General features: G+C 30.6%; 7 protein-coding genes across 7 annotated transcripts; 4 read left to right on the plus strand and 3 right to left on the minus strand.

Moving 5' to 3' along the window:
• Nucleotides 1–1,517: 1,517 nt before the first annotated feature.
• Nucleotides 1,518–2,837, minus strand: GO595_000146 (low-density lipoprotein receptor class A; the record flags this gene model as incomplete). Its single annotated transcript, XM_067914258.1, has 1 exon — nucleotides 1,518–2,837. The coding sequence occupies one exon, from the start codon at nucleotides 2,835–2,837 to the stop codon at nucleotides 1,518–1,520; it is 1,320 nt and encodes a 439-aa protein (XP_067779601.1).
• Nucleotides 2,838–3,307: 470 nt separating this feature from the next.
• Nucleotides 3,308–4,576, minus strand: GO595_000147 (cyclic nucleotide-binding domain containing protein; the record flags this gene model as incomplete). Its single annotated transcript, XM_067914269.1, has 1 exon — nucleotides 3,308–4,576. One exon carries the CDS (start codon nucleotides 4,574–4,576, stop codon nucleotides 3,308–3,310), a length of 1,269 nt encoding a protein of 422 aa, XP_067779602.1.
• A 525-nt stretch (nucleotides 4,577–5,101) lies between these two features.
• GO595_000148 (putative vacuolar protein sorting-associated protein 16) lies at nucleotides 5,102–7,483 on the minus strand (the record flags this gene model as incomplete). Its single annotated transcript, XM_067914280.1, has 1 exon — nucleotides 5,102–7,483. The coding sequence occupies one exon, from the start codon at nucleotides 7,481–7,483 to the stop codon at nucleotides 5,102–5,104; it is 2,382 nt and encodes a 793-aa protein (XP_067779603.1).
• Nucleotides 7,484–11,593: 4,110 nt separating this feature from the next.
• On the plus strand, nucleotides 11,594–12,226 carry GO595_000149 (GTP-binding nuclear protein Ran; the record flags this gene model as incomplete). Its single annotated transcript, XM_067914291.1, has 1 exon — nucleotides 11,594–12,226. One exon carries the CDS (start codon nucleotides 11,594–11,596, stop codon nucleotides 12,224–12,226), a length of 633 nt encoding a protein of 210 aa, XP_067779604.1.
• A 234-nt stretch (nucleotides 12,227–12,460) lies between these two features.
• On the plus strand, nucleotides 12,461–13,270 carry GO595_000150 (Myb-like DNA-binding domain containing protein; the record flags this gene model as incomplete). Its single annotated transcript, XM_067914303.1, has 1 exon — nucleotides 12,461–13,270. One exon carries the CDS (start codon nucleotides 12,461–12,463, stop codon nucleotides 13,268–13,270), a length of 810 nt encoding a protein of 269 aa, XP_067779605.1.
• A 721-nt stretch (nucleotides 13,271–13,991) lies between these two features.
• GO595_000151 (alpha-amylase family protein) lies at nucleotides 13,992–15,467 on the plus strand (the record flags this gene model as incomplete). The annotated part of the gene is made up of 1 exon (XM_067914314.1): nucleotides 13,992–15,467. One exon carries the CDS (start codon nucleotides 13,992–13,994, stop codon nucleotides 15,465–15,467), a length of 1,476 nt encoding a protein of 491 aa, XP_067779606.1.
• A 1,059-nt stretch (nucleotides 15,468–16,526) lies between these two features.
• On the plus strand, nucleotides 16,527–17,009 carry GO595_000152 (uncharacterized protein; the record flags this gene model as incomplete). The annotated part of the gene is made up of 1 exon (XM_067914325.1): nucleotides 16,527–17,009. One exon carries the CDS (start codon nucleotides 16,527–16,529, stop codon nucleotides 17,007–17,009), a length of 483 nt encoding a protein of 160 aa, XP_067779607.1.
• Between the last annotated feature and the right edge of the window lie 4,718 nt (nucleotides 17,010–21,727).

Consider the following 21,727-nt stretch of genomic DNA (forward strand, 5'->3'; position numbering starts at 1 on the left):
CATGTATTTATTTTACAGGACATGAATCACCAACTAACATAAGTAATAATGCTTTTTCTGATGTGGGGGCACATTATGTTATGACATCAGATTTATATCAAGATACAAAATTTGGTTCACTTAATGTATCAAAGGGTTCATCAGTTGAAGAATGTTCTCAATATGTCTGGCCAACACATACATTCACACAATCAAATTCATTTACACAAACAAATTCATTTACACAATCAAATACTTATTCAACTACATTTACTAAATCAAATCCATTTACTATATCAAATACATTTACTAAATCAAATACATTTACTATATCAAATACATTTACTATATCAAATACATTTACTAAATCGAATTCATTTACTGAATCAAATACATTTACTAAATCAAATTTGTTTATTGATTCAGATATATTTAGTAAAACTAATATTACTATAACATTTTCATTATTAATTACACAAACGTTAACATTTCAATCATTTTTATCAAATACATTAATTCAAACACTTTCCACATATATTTATACCGAAATTATTTATTATGATTATACGATTTATCGATATTCCACATATTATTCTTTTTATTTCAATTTCATTCCTAATTCAGGAATTCCATTTACGACAGAAGGAACAGGAAAATTATCGAATAATATAATAATTGGAATTATTTGTGGTGTAATTATTGTCATTTTTCTAATTATTGGAATTATTGTTTTTCTTATTCGCAAAGGTAATAGTAAAATTGAAACATCGAATTCAAATATGAAAGATATATCAAATCCTTTTTCATCAAGCAGTCAAGATAAACAAATTAAAGAACTCCAAGAACTTGCTTCGAACGAAAATGATCAATGGATTTGATAATGTTTAATTTTTCTGATGAAATGAAAAAATTATATTTTATGTTATTTAAATAAATGTAATTAATCACTTCTTTAAAGATAAATTTGTTTTTCGTGCTTCTGTATCCACATCTGAATCACTTCTGAATCAGTCGGTTCATTTCTGATTGATTCTTTTATCTTTTGGATCTGTGTCGTCAATAACAATGATGACAAATCTGATAACTTCAATTCGAATGTTATTGCAGGTTCAATGACAGTAATTGTGAAAGGATATGGAACGTAATCTTTTAGATTTGGATCAGGAAACATTGTTTTTGGACCATAATTAGCAACACGCACAGAATGTTTACCTTTTGGAATTGAACACTGAGTATCTTTTGAGCCTTTTGCACTCACACGAGTTATTAGCATACGCAGGCATATATTTACAGAAAATTCAACCAGAAGCTGTCATTTTCGATCCTAGTTTAGTATTTGATTTCAGCATTATGACAGTTCCCACACGTCGAAAGTTTTGTAAATTTGTGCGACGACTTCTTCGTGATGCTGCATCAGGGAGGATATCACTTTGATACGGAATTAAATATAATAATTGATAATTTTAAATAAATACTATTTATAAATCAATATAATATATAAAAACATAATATGAAACATGATAAATATACAAAATTTATTAAAAAACAAATTTTTCCCATTCATTAAGATCCTCATCGTCCATATTATCTATTAATCTTGTGTATTCCTCTGTACAAGCTGCGGGTGTTCCGAAGTGTAATACAAATAAACACTTTTTAACTTCTTCAAATGACAAAATGCTGTCCTTTGTTCTGCAATGAAGCTGTACTTCCATTGATGATAAAATATTTCCATCGCAGCGTGATCCGCCTCCAAAAATCCATTTCATTGGTTCACTTCTTTCATATTTCCCAATTACGAATTCTTCTTTTCCTTTCTTATTACTTCGTGTACAATTCTGATATGGAATGAACTCTATGTACCAATTGTCCTTTTCATAAAGATACCATTGACCATACAATGGAGCATATTCTTTGTCAGGACCAAAGTCAATATCCATAATTTCATATGAAATGTTAGATAATTTTTTGTTGATTGAACTGATTTTGTTAAAGTTATTAATGTAATTTGATGGAATCGTGCCGATCGAAAGCGCCTCAAAAAGTGAGACTATCGTTTCATAACTTTTCAGAAGTTTAGAAAAAAATGACGAAAGTGTTGGAAGAAAAACTGGTGAACTTTCAACATTAAAGTAACGCTGCTTCCGATTTCGAAGATTGAATTTTCCATAATGCGCCTTCGGAAGAATTTTACGAGTGCCTTTCCGAATGTTTTTTTCAATGTTATCATATTCATTAAAACCTGACTCGATATTATCAATTGTCATGTTAAGTTGTGAAAGAAGAGATTCTGATTTGTGTCCAGACTTAACTTCTAAGAATAAGGAATTAATAAGATTTGTGGCTTTCTTAATTAAAGATTTTTGTTGTTCAAATAATTTGAAATGATTTCGACGTATAGATAGTTCTAAGCGACCTCGATTAGCATATTTTTGATGGAGCTTAGAGCCTTCTTCAGTAATTGATGTTAAATTGGAACGTAATTCAATTGATTTCTTTCGAAATGAAACACAAAGATTTTCACATTTGACGTCTGGATTATCAGCCTCATCAGACCCATCACAGCAATCGCAAATACCATCACCAACCATCCATTTTGGTATTAATTTTGGCGTTGAACCTTTGTTTTCACAATAAAATTCTCCATTTCCACATGCATTTGTACCAGGTTCATCTGACCCATCTGGACAATCGCAATATCCATCATTCAATCTGTCTAACGAAATAACTTTTGATTTATCAAAACATGTAAATTGATTCTTTCTAAAACTTATAGAACGCCTATATTGTCCTGCATTTAATGGGCTTATTCCTCTAATTTTATCAACTGTATATGCTAAAAGTAAAAATATGTTCATTGCTGTTAATTTTTGGCACTTTTTTGCTGCAAAAAATTAATTTTTAAAATCATAAAGAAAGGATTAACTCACTCTTTATTGATATTATGTGTCTCGTAGATTTTTGAAATGATTCCAAAAAATACTCAAAGCCCACCTACTATAAATTTTTATTCATATAGGAAAACTTTTTTTAATAATAAATTTGCTCCTTCCCCCATTTTAATCTCCATGAGATTCGTTTCCTAATATTAGGTATGACAAAAAAGATAAAAAATTTGAGATATTTAATTGATTACATGCATTCACTCCTTGGCAAATTCCTCTTTATGGGAGGTAAAAAAATTGCTTTTGCAAAAACAATTTGTTGTTTTTATGTTGACCCCTCTCAAAGCTATTTTTTTCTAAAATATTGAAAAATGCAATTTCCTTTTCAGTTTTGTATTTCAACATAAATTTATTCAAACATAAAAACATTTATTAAATACAATTCATGCATATGATTTCTTTGTGAATGCAGGTAAAGATCGATTCTTGATTGGCTTTGGCGGCCCACTTTTCCTCACCGCAAACATTCCATTAGAAATATCTTTCTCAACTTTAATTGTTTTTCGTGCTTCTTTCACACATTTATGTTTAAACAATTTCCATTGAATCGCTTGTTGCTTCTGTATCCACATCTGAATCACTTCAGAATCAGTCGGTTCATTTCTGATTGATTCTTTTATCTTTTGGATCTGTGTAGTTAATAACAATGATGACAAATCTGATAACTTCAATTCGAATGTTATTGCAGGTTCAATGACAGTAATTGTGAAAGGATATGGAACGTAATCTTTTAGATTTGGATCAGGAAACATTGTTTTTGGACCATAATTAGCAACACGCACAGAATGTTTACCTTTTGGAATTTTAATTGGAATAGAGAAGTTATTATCATTCTGATTTGGTTTATTTGACTCTTTGTATGTGGAAAAGTCTACAACGCGTTGTTTAGCTAAAAGTCCTTCCTCAACAACAAAGAATCCTTCAACAATCGTTTCTCGACCAATGGTATCGCCGGCTAAAAAATGATGTTCTTTCATGTTCTCCGCAAGGCGAGTGAATATTTGCGTTTGTTCTGGTAAAGATCGAAGAAATTGAAATTGTGGAATGTGGGATAAAAGTGCTGCTTTCTTCTCAAGAAGTTGGCGATCAAACCACGCTGCAGTATCTCTGTAAAGTTGTGGGTCAACTCGAAGTAAATATGATGGTTCATCAATAATTATTGTTGCATTACGAACATCGTTATTTGTAAGAGCTGTACTACCAAATTCTTGTGTGGGATGCTTTTTAGCAACACAGAAGAAATTTTTATCTGCACCTAAGGCTGATCGAAGTAATGATAAATGTGCAGGAGGAATCATTGCATGTTTAGATTCATCACCCCACATAATATAAACTGAACAAAGACCTGAAAAAACAAGATACCAACCATCTGGATCATCGCCTTGTTTAAATAAAATTGTATTTCCTTTTTTTTCTTCTCCTGTCATACATCGACAAACTTCACGACGTTCTTGTTCTGTATGAATAAATCTAACAAAATCAGGCCATTTACCAACAATTTCCATGATAGTATCAACATCCTGTTTTGTTCTTTCTGATGTTTTTACTTGTAATGCTGCATATGCATGTTCCAATGTTTTTTTATTTCCTTCTTCAACCTTTTTCTTTCGTGGAACTAAAATAACTTTTGGCTTTAATCTTCGTTTAATCATTTTCCTACTGTTGTTCATTTGATTTTTATTTCTGTTTAACAAAATACGTTAATAACAAACGTCCTTCTATCGTACATTTCAATATAAATTTTGTCCGACCAAAAATCAACACAAAATTCGGCGCACCCTAATGGACAAACGTGCTCATACCAAATGAAAAAAAAGTTGCAAGATAGGAAAACGTAAAGGGAAATCCAAATTGGTGATCATCAATTTTTATATAGTTTGTTAGCAAATAAAAATTTTAACAAATATCCAGTCCCAAAAATATGGGTTGATTAAAATATAAAAAGAAAATCGAGAAAAAGATTTTTTCGTGTTAACTTTTTCCTTAGTGAAGTGAGTGAAAAATTCGAATATTTTCCAGAAAATTACAAATTAAACCGAAAAAAATTATTAAATATGTTCTTTATATATAAACTACAGTGTAGACACGGGCTATATTAAGGTGTCGGTCTACATGTTTTTCACTGCAGTCCATTATTTTGTCTTTATTAATGTTAAAATTTATTTTATAATGACTATTTATGAAAGATTTGCCCTATACATTACTTCGTTATAAAGCTGTTCGTTTTTCATTGACTTTGCCACTGCCGCCGCCTTATCGAAACATTTATTTTGTATCAGCAAGTTGACCTTATTTTCATTATTTTGCATTTTGTCCACGAATGTCATCGCCTCCTTCTGCCTTCCGTAGCTGAAGCACTCATCAGCGAAAGTTTCCCAAGGCAACGGCTGCGATCTTCTTGCCATTTGCTCTAGCCCTGCCCATATCTGGTATTGTTCGAACGCCTTAATTTTTGTCCACGCCTGAGTCCTATCATTTGCTTTATACAACTTCGATATCTTATTAAACGCGGACTCATTATTTTGTGCGACAGCTATAGACATCCAATGTCTTGCTGAATGTGTTGGCACGTTTATATCTTTCGATTCATCACCGAGATTTAACTTTTGTAACAATTGTAACAACTCCATTTGCGTTTGTAATATTGAGTTCCATACATTATTCTTATCGATCATTCGTATTGCATTTAATATCTTCTTAGAGTTACTTCCAAATGCTCTACCAGAACCATAAAGTAACTCAAGGAAAAACCCTTTCATTATCGGATAATCTGGAATTTGAAGTATTTGTTCATACATTGGCTTAGGCCTTTCTTGTTGTTGCTTAATAACTGAATATAAATCTGCTAATTGAGAATAACTTCCTAACAAATTACCAAAAAGATTATATGACATCGTCATCTTCTTCGTGTACATATAAATAATCAATGCATTGCCATCTCGACTTTGTATTGCATCTGAAATAGCTTCTTTATCAGACCGTAATTCATATAATAAAAAGTTCATGCGATCAACAGGATCACGAACTCGATTAACTATCTTCTTAATGGATTCGTCAGATAATGAATACTTCTTTGAGATCTTCGCTAAGTGTAAAAAGTCAACGTTCGGATACGCAGATACTTTCTTAAGTATTAAATCGATTTCGCGATCACGATTTTCTTTTAACATGACTTGAGCCCAATTTTCGGCAATAATCGATTGATCTAAGTTATATATCTTCGCAAACGAATTTGCTAACTCATAGTATTGGATTTGGACTAAGTTTGACAAGAATTCGTTTTTGTCCATATTGTAAAAATCAGTGGAAAGTGTAGTGAACCCATATTTAAATAAATGTAATGTGTTAAGGACTCGAATGTCTTGAAGTGTTGACGCAAAACGATTATGATCAAATGATGGAACTTGATATTTGGCAAATGATGATAATACAAATAAGCGCTCACATACATTAACATCAAGTATATGTGGCGCTGCTGCTAATATGGACTCTATTAAAGTGGATAATGAAGATTTGATTTCTTCAAGTAATTTATAACTTTCAATGTTCTCATTATCAAAGTAAAGCTTGGCATTGTATAGCTTCTCAAGGTTTTCTGATATGGATTTTTGGAATAATGTTGATATTGATTGATGGATCTGCGTAATGACAACCAGCTCATTACGTGTGGGATTAGTTTGTTGGAAAACGCGAATAGAGTTCTTGTCTTGGACTAAAAAGAACACTCTTTGATCACTAATTCGTTGTGGATCTCGACCATTTTGGAAAAAGTATAATTTGCCACCAGAAACAAAAGAGACTGTAGAATCATCAACAAAAGCAACAGATGTAATAGCTTCTGTAGTTGATATGACTTTAAAATTAATACTTGGGTCTAATGATAATGTACATAAGGATTTGCCATCGGTTACCGATACAAGTTGACCGTTAGACGATACGTACATGAAGTATGGAGTGAACGGGAGATTGCCCAATAGTTTTGATGAGCTTTCAGTAACATGATACATTTCGGTTCCATAAACAATGTATCCGTTACCGTTGTTATATCCAATAAGTGAGACATTTGTATCATTTGTTGTTAACTTTCCCATAGAAAGTGGTGTAAAGCCATAATATGCTGAATCAAATACATAGAATGATTCATTATCTGCATAAAATGCAACACCACCTAGAAAAGAAAATTGTAATAAAACAGTAATATTAGGTGCTGGTGGTTCAATAACTTTATATAATTCACCACTAAGAGTAATAATAGATACCTCACCATTGTATCCTAAGAAACCAACGTATCCATTTAAACACCAAAATGCAGCAAGTGGTGAATGAATCTGAATGTTTGTTGTTGATATAAGTGGACTTCCTGAATTGGAAAAAACAGCTACTTTCCCATAATTTGATGCTTTAAAAAGAAGGAGCATTCCGCCATTTTGACCTGGTAGGAAAACGTTCGAAGGATTTTCGAATTCTGGTTCATTAAAATCATAAAGTGAATACTTCTGGTATTTGTTAGTTCCAATTTCTATCCACCCTCGAGTTTCTGGAGGCCAAATAAGATCCATTGTTTTTTGTATTTGACAAACCCAGTCAATTTTTTATAATTATTTCATCAAAGAGATATGTGATTATAATCATTTTAAGGATAAATTATTAGCGTGGTTTTCTTAGAGGTTATGCATGAATTTAACTTTTCAAAAAAAATTACAAATTTGAGATATTTTCAAATTGATATCAAAAATTATAAATAAAATGTAATTTAAATTCAAGAAAGATAAAATGAAATAAACTACTATCCTTTGCTATATTATTTATCTTTTATTATTGAATAAAATGATAAATTTTTTCAAAAAATAAAAAAAATCAGGTGCTGCAGTAACTTGAACCAAGTACCTGACTTAATTTGAATGATATTGGATGTTCGGACAAAATTTTATTAAATGTCGGATACAAAACTTGTAGAAGAAATACTAAACATTATAAAAACAGATGATGATGTTTCATTAAAAAGCAAAATAGAAAGTGGAATTTCAGTTGATGTACCTTTTCCACCTGAATTAGATTGTGAACCAGAAATCATGAAGAATGGTGTTCCATTAATATGCGCAGCATCATTTTATGGTTCTACGAAATGCATCCGTCTCCTTGTTTCTCTTGGATGTGATAAAAACAATGCAGATGATGAAGGATTTACAGCTTCTTATTATGCTTCATATGCAGGCAAAATCGAAATATTAGACCTATTAAAAGAGTTAGGTTTTGAAATCAAAGGATGTGGCCAAGCAGCTCTTAAAAGCCATAATTTAGAAACATTTAAGAAACTTCTTCAATTAAAATACATTAATATCGATGACAAAGACTTTTATAATACCACATATCTTCACCATGCAGCATTTGATGGTTTTGTTGAAGCCGCGAAGTTTCTTGTAAGTGAAACCAAAATAGATCTTAATGCTAAAGACCGAGATATTTCTATTAATTTTTTGGAATTTCATTAAAATTTTTCGAACAGCACTTCATTTAGCAGCGGGTAATGGTAATTACGAAATTTGCCAAATCCTTTTAAGTCAAAAAGGTCGAATTGATACTGAAATTAAAGATATTTATTCTTTTGTTAAAATGTTTCTTTTGTAAATTTTATGGAAAATTGCCAATTACATATGCCGCGATTCAAGGCGAATATAAAATTGTTGAACTATTCCTTGGCGGACCAGTTAATGAAGTTCAAAGTGATGGAATGTCTCCTCTAATGAGAAGTGCCGCATATGGAAAAGCTGCATTAACAAAGTTCTTATTAGAAATTCCGGATATTAATGTTAACTTACAAAATGATGATGGAATGGCCGCAATACATTTTGCGATTAAAGAAAAACAAGTTTATTGTGCACAGTTACTTTTAAATGATGAAAGGATTAATCCAAACATTCAAGATAATGAAGGAATTCATTTCTTGGTTTTAGAACTCCTCTTCATTACGCTGCAAAGAAGAAAATGATGGAAATCATTAAAACACTTCTTAAAACTAAAGGAATAAATATAAACATAGAGAATAAGGCAGGAGTTCTTTTATAGCTTTTAAGACACCAATGCAAGAGTTAAATGAGTTAATTGAAAGACCTTCGAAACAACCAAAAGATTAAATAAACAAATAAATTTAAACTTTTTTTTTACATAGTTCAAAATTTTTTTTTTTTTTAATTACATGAATGTTTATTAAGCGCTAAACAAAGATAAAAATGTTTCGATATTAGGAAGTAATGCTGTCTTCAGCAATTCAATTGCTTGTTGATACAAATTACCTCCTGTTTCTTCAAGAAATGTGTGCTTCTTTTTTGAAACTAAATCTATTACAACTTTATTTAATTCTTCAATACACATGTATAAAGTTTTTGGATTTTCATTTATGATAAGATGTTTTACTATTTCATGATTAATTGGTTTATTAATACAATTTAAAGAGTATATCAGAATACTTAAGGCAACTGTTGAAGGATTATATTTAAGAAAAGAAGAAAATTGAAATAATATTTCACTTAATGTAAATATTAAATGAAATAATGTTTGATCATAACCAATGTTATCTTCAATTATTTCTACAAATTCCCATTCGTTTGGAAGTGAAATATTATAATTTAAAGCATCAAGAATTTCTGTTTCGCATTTAGTAAAATCATGCGTTGTAAACTCACCATCACATTCACCAATTAAATCTATTGCATTAACAAGTGATGGACATATATATTTTGATGAAATCCATAAACATGTAGCTGCATAAAGTTGAATGCATTTTGTATTAGCATTAATTTTAAGTAAGGAATGATCAAAAATTGCAACAGCTAAAGAGAAAACAGATTTTCTGAGAGAAAAGTGGTAACATAATTTCCCAATCCATCCCACAACATGATATCTGAGAATTGATGTTATTCCAATTTGAGATAAATCAATTGGTTCAATTGTCTTTTGTCTTTGATAAAGTGCATTTAAAAACTCCTTGAAAAGTCTGTTATTTGATGATTTGGGTTTTATTTTTTTTGGCGTAAATGATTGAAATTTTAATGCTTTTGAATGATTTGGAGATACGTTCTCAAAACTTGCAAGTGGCCTTCTTATGCGATGTACTCTTGTAGGTGATGGTGAAAAAGAAGGACGTCTTGCCATTTTGGAAGTCATTCTTTGATTTGTCCTGTACGTTAAATTTGCCGATAGGAACATTTGAATGAGCAAGTTGCTTCAAGTATTCAAAAGTTTTATCTGATTTTTTGGCTGAACGCATCAAATATTTGCCATTCTGATTGTGGGAAAATATTTTATGCCCAATTTTATTTTATGAAAAAATATAATAGCGAAGAATATGAATCTATAACCCAATATCTAAAAACATCTACTGAAAGTATTGTCAATTCAAAAATTAATGCTCAAAATAAAAAATTTCATATCGATCCATCTTTTGTTTCCACACAATTAATCGATATTCTTCAAAAATCTCTCAAAAACGAAAAAGAAAAATATATTCAAAAGTTAATTTCTAAGTTGGATAATATCAACGAAGAGAAAAATTTTATAGAAAACGATTTAATTTCTTTTCGAAACAAAACGGAGAAAGAAATACAGAGGTATGGCCTTGAAAATAAAATTCTTAGAAATAAATTATCCTCTCTTGAAGAAGAAAATTTTCAACAAGATCTTATTCCAAATGAACTTGTTTCTAGTCTTCAATTTACAGCTCAAAACCTTTCATGTGAGATTGAGTCACTCCGTTTTTCTGTTCAAAAAATGCAAAGACAACAAATCAAAATTATTCATAAAGCCAAAAAACTTTGCACACAACAGCTTCAAAATTCTTATTCTAACGTTACCAAAAAGTATAAAGAGAAAATCAATAAACTAAATTATATTCTTCAAAATGAAGAAAATAAATTTAATGATACAAAGAACAAAGCGCAAAAAGTTTTAGATGCTGTTTTCGAGATGACTCCAAACAAAGCGCATTCGAATATAACAGCAGAGAATCTTTATGATAAAATAGATGAAATGAAAGAATTTGTACAAAATGCAATAAAATATCATAGAAAAATTGAAACAGAAAAGTTAAAACTGAAAATCGAAAATTATTTTCCTGGAATCGAATTGAATAATGAAGAAACAATTAATGATTCTTTTTGTAAATATATTGATAAAATCGAAAGTGAATCAGATTATATCAATGTTTTAAAGCAAGAGAAAGATAAAGAAAAACAGATGGAAGAAGAGTTGAGAAAATGTTTAGAGAAGTTAGAACATATAAATAATGTGAATAAGGATAATCAAAATAGAGATTTGAGTGGAGAATTCTTGAGATTAAAGTCCAATTGGGATTTACAAAGAAAAAATCTTAATGAAAAAATGGATTTATTTCGAGAAATTCGAATAGATATTTAATAAAATTTTTTGAAAATTCTTTTTCCTAATTGTTAGGAAAAAGGAATTTTTTAATACAAACATAAAAACAACGATTTTTTTGTAATGCATTTCAAATCTTTTTTTTTAATTGGAAAAATTAAAAACGCATATTTAAATATACGTTTAACATTTCAGCTATCGGCTATGATTTTGACCTTACTTAATTCGAACTAAGCAAGTCAATTAAAAAAACATCCCTTTTGTGGCGGTTTTGCCATGGTCAATCATTTTCATTTATGCAGGCAAAACTTGTCCTTGTAGGAGATGGTGGCGTCGGAAAAACAACTTTTGTCAAACGCCATCAAACTGGTGAATTCGAAAAGAAGTATATCCCAACTCTTGGAGTTCAAGTTTCGCAATTATCTTTCCAGACTACACATGGTGTTTTAACATATAACATTTGGGATACAGCAGGTCAAGAACGTTTTGGCGGTCTTCGTGAAGGTTATTATCTTGAAGCAAATTGTGCCATCATCATGTTCGACGTTACTTCACCAACAACATATCGTAACGTCCCAACATGGCACCGTGATCTTGTTCGTGTATGTCCAAACATTCCAATTGTTCTTGTTGGTAACAAAATTGATGTTCGTGACAGGAAAGTTCAAGCAAAGCGTGTTATTTTCCACAAGAAGAACAACATGAGATACTTTGAAATCTCAGCAAAGAGTAACTACCACTTTGAACTTCCATTCCTTTCATTAGCTCGTTCATTGTCAGGCGATCCAAATCTCCAATTCACCACAGCAACTGTTTTAATGCCACCAGAAGTTGAAATGGATCCAAATCTTGCTGCACAATATGAAGCTGAACTTCAACAAGCAGAAGCTATTCCACTTCCAGAAGATGATAATGATTTCCTTAATTAAAGTTTCAAGTTTTTAACATTTTTTTTATAAACAACCAAGACATACATCAAATCAGAAGGAAACATAAAGAAACAATATTCTAAATAAATAGTCAAATAAAAATCAAAAGTTATCTTCGGTTAAACAACTTTTTGAATACTTATTTACTTCACTTTTATCGGTGTAAAGTTTTTAATTTTTAAGACGATAATGGGTTTAACGTACATAATGTTAACGTCAAATTTAACTTCATTTATGGAGTTAGTCGCTCTTGCACCAACCAGAAACAGAAAGCAACATGTTTATTCATCTTCAAAAAGGACTATTTGGACACCAGAAGAAGATGAACTCTTAATTACATTGATGACAAATAATCAAACAAATTCTTGGAGCGTCTTGGCAAAGTACTTCCCAAACAAAACTGCACCACAAATCTCTGGAAGATGGGAAAAGGTATTAAACCCACAACTTGTGAAAGGGTCTTGGACACGTGAAGAGGATGAAATAATCTTGGATTTTGTTAAAAAAAATGGAGTAAAAGACTGGGCAAAACTAGCTCTCCTCCTCAACGGAAGAACAGGAAAACAATGTAGAGAGCGTTTCAAGAATCATTTAGATTCAAATGTTGTGCGTACTCCATGGACTCAAGAAGAAGATGAAAGACTAATCGAATATCATAACAAACTAGGAAACCAATGGACAAAAATATCTCCATATTTCCCAGGACGTTCAGATAATTGTATTAAGAATCGATGGAATAGCACCTTAAGAAAAAGAATCGAGAGAATGCAAAAAGGTGAGCCATTAGTACAAAAGAGAGGAAGAAAACCAAAGTCCAATGAAATACCAAAACCAGAAATAGAAATTGTACAATATGATCAAATAGAAGCCTGCTCATCACCCAACATTTCCGATGTACAATCAAAAATAATTCACTTGGCGCCAATTGCATTTGAACCTTTTTCTTTGTTTAGACAGAATTTTAATCAACCAACGATTTGCCCAACACTAGAGCAAAGTCGGAATGACTTAGAAAGGTTGCTTAGTGCAAGGATTATAGATTAATTTGTTTCTTACAAGAAAATAATTGAGTAAAAATAGCTATGAGCGAAACCTTTGAGAAACCATTATTTTGTGAATTTCTTTGAAGTTGAATTTATGTTTCATAAAAACTTTTCGATCATATATTTTTATCCAAAAATTGTTGTGCCCTCCTGAAAATCCAATTATCATTTCTCGAGAAATCAGTATTTTATTAGAAAAAAATTTTCAATGAAATTCAATGATTTGCGGGTAGAACACCTCACCTCACTTTTCTAATTTTTGCTCAAAAATCATCATTTCATATTTATATACCTTTAACTTTATTTATCATTTTCGACAAATAATTGTAGGAAATTCATTTCAAAATAAAATTATATCAATTCCCGAAGAAATGTCTTTCATTACTTGAATTTATCTATTCAAATCAAAAAAAACATAATTTGATATTAACTCGATGATGAAAGTGTTTATAAACAATTAAACATTCATTTTCTCCAAGTCAAACATATACCATTTCTCAGTAACAGTTTAGTGTGTTTCAAATTTTTAGGAATATATTCAATTGAATTTCCTATCGTGTGTCAGCTTGTTTACAATCTCTCACAAAAGCACGCATATAAAAAGTGTAAAAATTATCGTAGCAGGTTAAAACGCTTTTTATTCAAAAATTGGGTTTTCGGTTTGAATTTGTGTTGTTTACGATCGAGCAGGTGAGGAATCCAACCGACGTCACAATCATTCCATGTTATTGCTTCTGATGGGCATAGCATATTCATACAGTAAACCCACCCAACTTCTTGAAATCACAACTCGTCCTTATCTTTACAAGTTAGGACTTAAACTTGGAAAGACAGTTACTCTTCGTGACATCCCACAATCCGAATTCGATGATTGGAAAGCCAAAGGATTCCAATGGGTTTGGTTCATGGGCGTTTGGCAAGTAGGACCAAATGGTGTTCAACATTCTAAGACTGATGCCGGTTGCATTGCCGGATATGATGTTAACTGCCCAGGCTGGACAGAAGAAGATGTCATTGGTTCACCATATGCCATTGTTAAATATGATGTTAATGTTGACATTGGAACTCTTGATGATCTCAAATGGGTTCGTGAACAACTTAAAGCACGCGGAATCAAATTAATGCTTGACTTTGTACCAAACCACTCAGCCACAGATGCACCAGAAGTTACCGAAAAGCCAAATTATTATATTCGTGCTCCACCTGGTGTTACAGATTCCACCCGTTATCTCAGCAATGGTGTTGCCTATGGATGTGCCGAATGGTGTTCTCCATGGATGGATACAGCCCAATTCAATTATTTCGATTATGAATTCCGTGGTCGTCAAATCCAAATATTAAAGAAAATCGCATCCTTAGCCGATGGCTGTCGTTGCGACATGTCCCATGTCATTCTCAAAGATGCATTTGAGAAATATTGGAAGACCGAACTCGATGCATATGGCTATACCAAACCAGAACGTGAATTTTGGGAAGAAGCCATCGAAGCAGTCAAGGCCGTATATCCTGATTTCATCTTCTTAGCCGAATCATATGGTGATAATGAGGCCAAGCTTGTTTCACTCGGCTTTGACTATGCGTATGACAAGATCCCCTATGACAAGCTCACATACCAAGACCCGAGTGGCTTTATCCAAGAAATCCGCAATCGCAATAATGAGTATATGTCACATATGTGCTACTTCACTGAGAACCACGACGAAAAACGTGCAGTTGCGAACTTCTTTAACAACTACGATGCAGCTAACGCCGCAGCAGCAGCATTACTCACATTGCCTGGAATGAGATTCTTCAACCAAGACCAATGGCTTGGCCCTAAGAACAAGATCGACGTCCACTTGAGGCGAGCTAATGCCGAACCGCCCAATTCCGTCTGTGTATACTTCTACAGCAAATTGTTTGAGATATTGAAGATGGACGTAATGAGAAACGGCGAATTCCAACAGTTGACGTGCGAAGGCGCAGCGATCTCCGCGTGGAAGTACAGCTTGGGCGACGAGCACATTTTGGTTACAGTCAACTTCGGCAGCGGCACAGCAGGAGGAGCAATCAAGCTCGACGACGCACCGCAATGCGATAAAATTACAGTGAAGGAGTTGTTGACCGGTGATAACTACGAAAGAAATGGATACGAATTAAGAAACAGTGGTTTGTTTGTCATATTGGATCAGTACCAAGTGCAAATATTTAAGTACTAAATGGCCTTTTATTCAAAGTTTTTGGTAAATTTTTAAAATTTTTGAACAAGAGTTACAAGAGCTCATTTATGGTCTTTCATTACATTTTATAAATATATAAAATAGGTATTTTTAAGTTATGTTGGTTGACACCAAAAAAAATTTCAAAAAATCTTGGTGTCCATTCAAAAGATATTCAAGTTGATATTTTTTAGAAATGCATATATCATGGAATAAAAAAAAAATTACGCAGAGGGAAATCTTGAAATATCTCATTACGAAAATGTAATGATAAAAAAATTATTTTTTACTCAAAACACCATCTCGTTTCTTTAATATAATCATTTTGTGAGTATATCTTCTATATATAAACCAAAATAACACATTTTTTGGAAAGATAAATTCGTATTAGAATTGAAGAACGTTAAGTCCCTTCATGTTGTAGAGATATACTGAAAGCTACATTATAATAGCGGGTGCAAAAAATTCAATACTTTTTCATTTTGTAGCATATCCAATTTATATCATGACATCGCAGTAGAAGCCGTCTTACACATGCGAAAATAATGAAGTAGTTGCGGCAAAAAGCCCATTAGCCTTCTCTGCCATACCCCTCCAAATTGTGAATGAGGTTTTCGCCGTTTTTGGATACGAAAAATTTCAAAAAGTCTTCAATAGTGGGTTATGTATACAAAATATTTTTTACACCATTCAAATTAAACCAATAAACAGAAATATTGATCGATGTTTAACGGTTGTTTTTTATTCAATTGAATTGCTTTCTCCATGCTCGTCTTTTCATCAATTCTGTATGCTTTTCATTCTATCAAGCTTAATGCAACTTTTCAAGCTCCCTACGGATGTGGAAAAGGAAGTGTCAAACTTACATGGAATAAAAATGAAATCAATGATAATACTTATTATAAAATTTTTCAAAAAACATCGGAAGATGACTACGGTTGGGAAGTAATAAGTACGTATAAGAAAGATACATATATTAATGTTTTGAATATTTATCCTTCAAATAGTAGTAAAGGCCAGAAATCAAATTCAACACCTTTTCCTATTCCCATAGCAGATATGAAATTTAATTCTCAAAAGGGTGATCCTGTGGAATACCCTCTATCAGCATCTTTAAAAGTTTGGATGGAAGGTGGTAAGATAAATGGAGTAACCTCACAAGCTTATGGCAACAATACTGATACAGACGAAACAATAATGAATGTAACACTTATTTCAATTGATGAATTTGAAGCAGCAGTTAGAAATGATAGTGAATGGGTATATCTGTTTGATGTTATTGTTCTTGGTTTCTGGACTGAAAATGGAGGCTTTTCTCTCTCAACAGAATGTTCAGAGAAAATTATTCAGCAATACATTCAAAGAGGATATGGTTTTCTTGCAGGTCATGGAGTATTATCTCCATTATTTTGCAATATGACCGATGAAGGATACAAGGCTGCAAGCTTAGTATCAATTAGTAACTTGTTTGGAATGGAAGTTGAACTAGCAAAATATCTAGTGCTCGATCCAGTAATATTTATCTTCATAATGATAGCTTAATTCATAAGTATCCATGGAAACTTAAAAATCCGAATAAAGAAAAACATGAAATTTCCGAGACATATACAACAAACCAAACTACCAGCGGCAATATTAGGTTTTATCTGAGTTATTATGATGATGAAAAAAAATCCAAATTTTATCTCACAACATACGGCAATACTGCAGTAATTCAATTAAGAGAAAATCCAAATTATTACGAAAAAAAAATCCTTACGAATACAATTTTTCACCTGAAGCAAAGAATAAATGAAAATCATTTTGAAGATCATGTCTATTCTCAAGATTTAGCAAAGCCATTAAAACCAGAAATTAGTTATGATAAAACTAATCACATTATTAAAGTACATGCTGATGATGAAGGAACTAAATATTTCTACAAAGTTAAAGAGTATGATTATACTGGAAATTGTATCTCAGAGTCAAATGTAGCAAGTGTCGATGTTGTTACAGGAATATTTAAATATTTATATATAATTAATAATGATGATGATGTTTCGAGATCAGATAAAGAGGAAGAATCACTCAATGGTTTTATTAACATAAGTGATAAAAAAATAACAAATTCACACTATATTCATGTAAGTGCTGTTGATAATGCTAATAACATTGGAGGAAAAACATCATGCAGATTAATGGAAATTACACAAGAACCAATCACATATCCATTTTCACCAAGTAATACATTTTTTAAATCAAATACATATACACAAAGTAATACATATACTAAGTCAAATACATATTCTAAATCGAATACATATTCTAAATCAAACACATATACTAAATCAAACACATATACTAAATCAAACACATATACTAAATCAAACACATATACACAAAGTAATACATACACTAATTCGAATACATATACACAAAGTAATACATTTTCTAAATCGAATACATTTTCTAAATCGAATACATATACACAAAGTAATACATTTACAAATACATTAAAATCAGGTGAAATATTGACACATTCGTATATTATTACACAATCGTTATATATCACACAAACGATTATTAATCAAACATTTATAACGGAGACACAACTTTTCACAGAAATTGAACGAACAGAAACATATATTCGAACTGAATTTATATATTATAAATATAATGTTGTTCAATTTTCATCATATTATTATTTTTATTCTGATTTTTATACTATTATTGAAGGATACGAAATATCAGGAGAAGAAGGACTTTCTACAGAAGTTTTAATTGGTATTATTTGTGGATCGATTGGTATTTTATTTATTCTTATTGGGATTATCATGTTTTTTAATTAAAAGTAATCATAATAACAACGAACGAAAAGAAGACGATGGAGAATCAGAAGAAAGTATATTGACAGGAATCAAAGAACCAATTCAAGAAGAAGATGTCAACAAAGACATCAGCACATTTGTTCTTGGGGAAGATGACAAATGGCTATGATCATAAAATAGAGCGATTCATAATATTGATATCGAATTTAATCGATAAAACTTAGCCAAAAAAAAGTAAAACAAATTCCATAAAAAAAAAACTAGTTTATTTAATGTTACTGTTAATAAGCTGATCAATTTTCTGGAACTTCTATATTGTATGATTTGGAAAAAATTAGTTCTATGTGATAACCTATGATTAACATACTGATAATTATTACTCATATCAAATATTTAAAATTTGATATTGTAGCATAAGGATAGATAAAGAAACAAAAATAGAGAAAGTTTTATAAAAGTTCCTGATGAAGATGTACATGATGTTCATCATTTTAATTTCAAAATTTATGAAAATGTTTGCTAACAAAAAATTATTCTTTTTAGATTCTGATTCCAAATTAAAAAATGTAATAACAGTATTCCCAGTATTAAATTCATGACAATTTTATACCTTAATTTCTTTTGATGTAACTGTTGATTAAAGTTCCTGAAATATATGATAAAATAATATAAAATTTTGATTAATTTTATATTTATATAACGTATACAATATGTAAATATAATATCAAGAATGTATTTTTATTTGTTTCTATTGGGTTTTTAAGTTATAGACATAAAATAAAATCAAATTAAATTGTGACCATTCAAAGAATATCTTAAGATCCTAATAGAAAAATTATATAAATTCGATATCAATATTATGAATCGCTATTTTATGATCATAGCCATTTGTCATCTTCCCCAAGAACAAATGTGCTGATGTCTTTGTTGACATCTTCTTCTTGAATTGGTTCTTTGATTCCTGTCAATATACTTTCTTCTGATTCTCCATCGTCTTCTTTTCGTTCGTTGTTATTATGATTACTTTTAATTAAAAACATGATAATCCCAATAAGAATAAATAAAATACCAATCGATCCACAAATAATACCAATTAAAACTTCTGTAGAAAGTCCTTCTTCTCCTGATATTTCGTATCCTTCAATAATAGTATAAAAATCAGAATAAAAATAATAATATGATGAAAATTGAACAACATTATATTTATAATATATAAATTCAGTTCGAATATATGTTTCTGTTCGTTCAATTTCTGTGAAAAGTTGTGTCTCCGTTATAAATGTTTGATTAATAATCGTTTGTGTGATATATAACGATTGTGTAATAATATACGAATGTGTCAATATTTCACCTGATTTTAATGTATTTGTAAATGTATTACTTTGTGTATATGTATTCGATTTAGAAAATGTATTCGATTTAGAAAATGTATTACTTTGTGTATATGTATTCGAATTAGTGTATGTATTACTTTGTGTATATGTGTTTGATTTAGTATATGTGTTTGATTTAGTATATGTGTTTGATTTAGTATATGTGTTTGATTTAGAATATGTATTCGATTTAGAATATGTATTTGACTTAGTATATGTATTACTTTGTGTATATGTATTTGATTTAAAAAATGTATTACTTGGTGTATATAACTAGATTTAGTATATGTATTACTTTGTGTAAATATATTGGATTTAGTATACGTATTTGATTTCGTAAATGTATTTGTTTCAGGCTTTATTGTTGTTATCTTCTGAATGCCTTTTATATTAAATGTTGATATTGATCCAATATTACTGGCATTATCAATTGCTGCAATATGAATGTAATTTTCGAAATTTCCAGCTATATTAAAATCAATAATATTATTTGATGTAGAATGATCAAGATCTTTAACGTCTGACCGCCATTTCGTGTTAAAAGTATAAATGTATTTTGTTATATTGGTTTCGACCTTTATCGTTATTTTATTTGACTCATCAATAAGATTTCCTTCATAGTCATATGCTTGAACCTTGTATTCATATTCAGTTCCAACATCATGAGCAATAATATATAGACAATTATTTTCTGTATTGTATACAAGATAATCGATTTCAGGGCCATTTTTATCATGTGCATAGATATGATCTTCAAATGTATTATTTGTTGTTCTCTGCTTCAGATGGAAAATTGTGTTTGCAAGAATCTTTTTCTCTATTTCAGTAGGCATGAAATTTTCATTATCAATTTTTAGTTGAATCATTGCTGCATTATTATTTGTCGTGAGATAGAATCTATTTTTTGCTTCGGTTCTATATTCTGTTATAAGTGAAAACCAAATATCCCCTGTGGCAGACTGAAATGTTGTTTTGGTATCAGTAATCGTGATTTCATCTCTATAATTTCCAATATTCCATGGGTATTTTGTAAGTAATCCTTTATTACGAAGTCTGATTTTAGAAGAAGAGTACTGGTCAAAATGACCATTATCGATTTCTTTAACTTTAATTCCAAACATATCACGAATAAGAACTAAGCTTTCAGGAATATATTCACCATCTTCATAATCACAAAAAATATATGATAATGTACCATGTCCTGCAAGAAATCCATATCCCCGATTGATGTATTCTCTAATGGTTTGATTCGAACTCTTTGTAGAAAGAGAATAACCACCATTTTCTTCTCAAAATCCAAGAACAATAACATCAAAGTGATATATCCATTCATCATTATTTTCAACTTTTGTTTCGAATTCATCAATTGTAATAGTTGTTACATTCATAATCGGTTTGTTGGTCTCACCAATGGTAATATTACCATAAGCAAATGATGTCTCGTCATCAATTGAACCACCTTCCATCCAAACCTTCAATGATGCTGATTTGGGTAAACACTTATCATTTGCATCAATACCAAACTGCATTCTTGCATCGGGAATATAATATTTCCAATTTCTAATCGTTTTTTGACCTTTAGTACTGTTGGACATTGATGGATAAATATTTAAGACATTAATGGGATTTCGATTCTCATATGTACTTATTGTCTCCCAATTATTATTCCATTGCAAAATTTTATAGTACACATGATTTACATTAATTAGTTTCGTTTCCCACTGAAGATATACCCCTCCTTTCCCATTTGCATATGTAGTATTGGAGGTAGCATTGAGTATTATAGTTTGGTTCGATATAATCAGCAAAATACATATGAACATTAGAAGAAAAAGAACTCTTTTGACCGATATACAATGATTCACGTGGTGTTGTTTTAAATTGAGACAAAAGTAATAACTTTTTCAGACATAATTGTTGGTTTGTCAATTGAAATTTCTGAGTGAACAAATGGTGTTATTTCAACAACTGTTGTTTTTTCAAATTTGAATCAAACCCCCAAATTGCGTCGAATTTTATGAAAAGTTCACATGAATAAGGGATGCAAAATAGGCTTTTCTTCATTTCATTTATTATTTAT

Source organism: Histomonas meleagridis (genome assembly GCF_020186115.1).
Source record: "Histomonas meleagridis strain 2922-C6/04-10x chromosome Unknown contig_1, whole genome shotgun sequence".
Classification (NCBI taxonomy): domain Eukaryota; phylum Parabasalia; order Tritrichomonadida; family Dientamoebidae; genus Histomonas; species Histomonas meleagridis.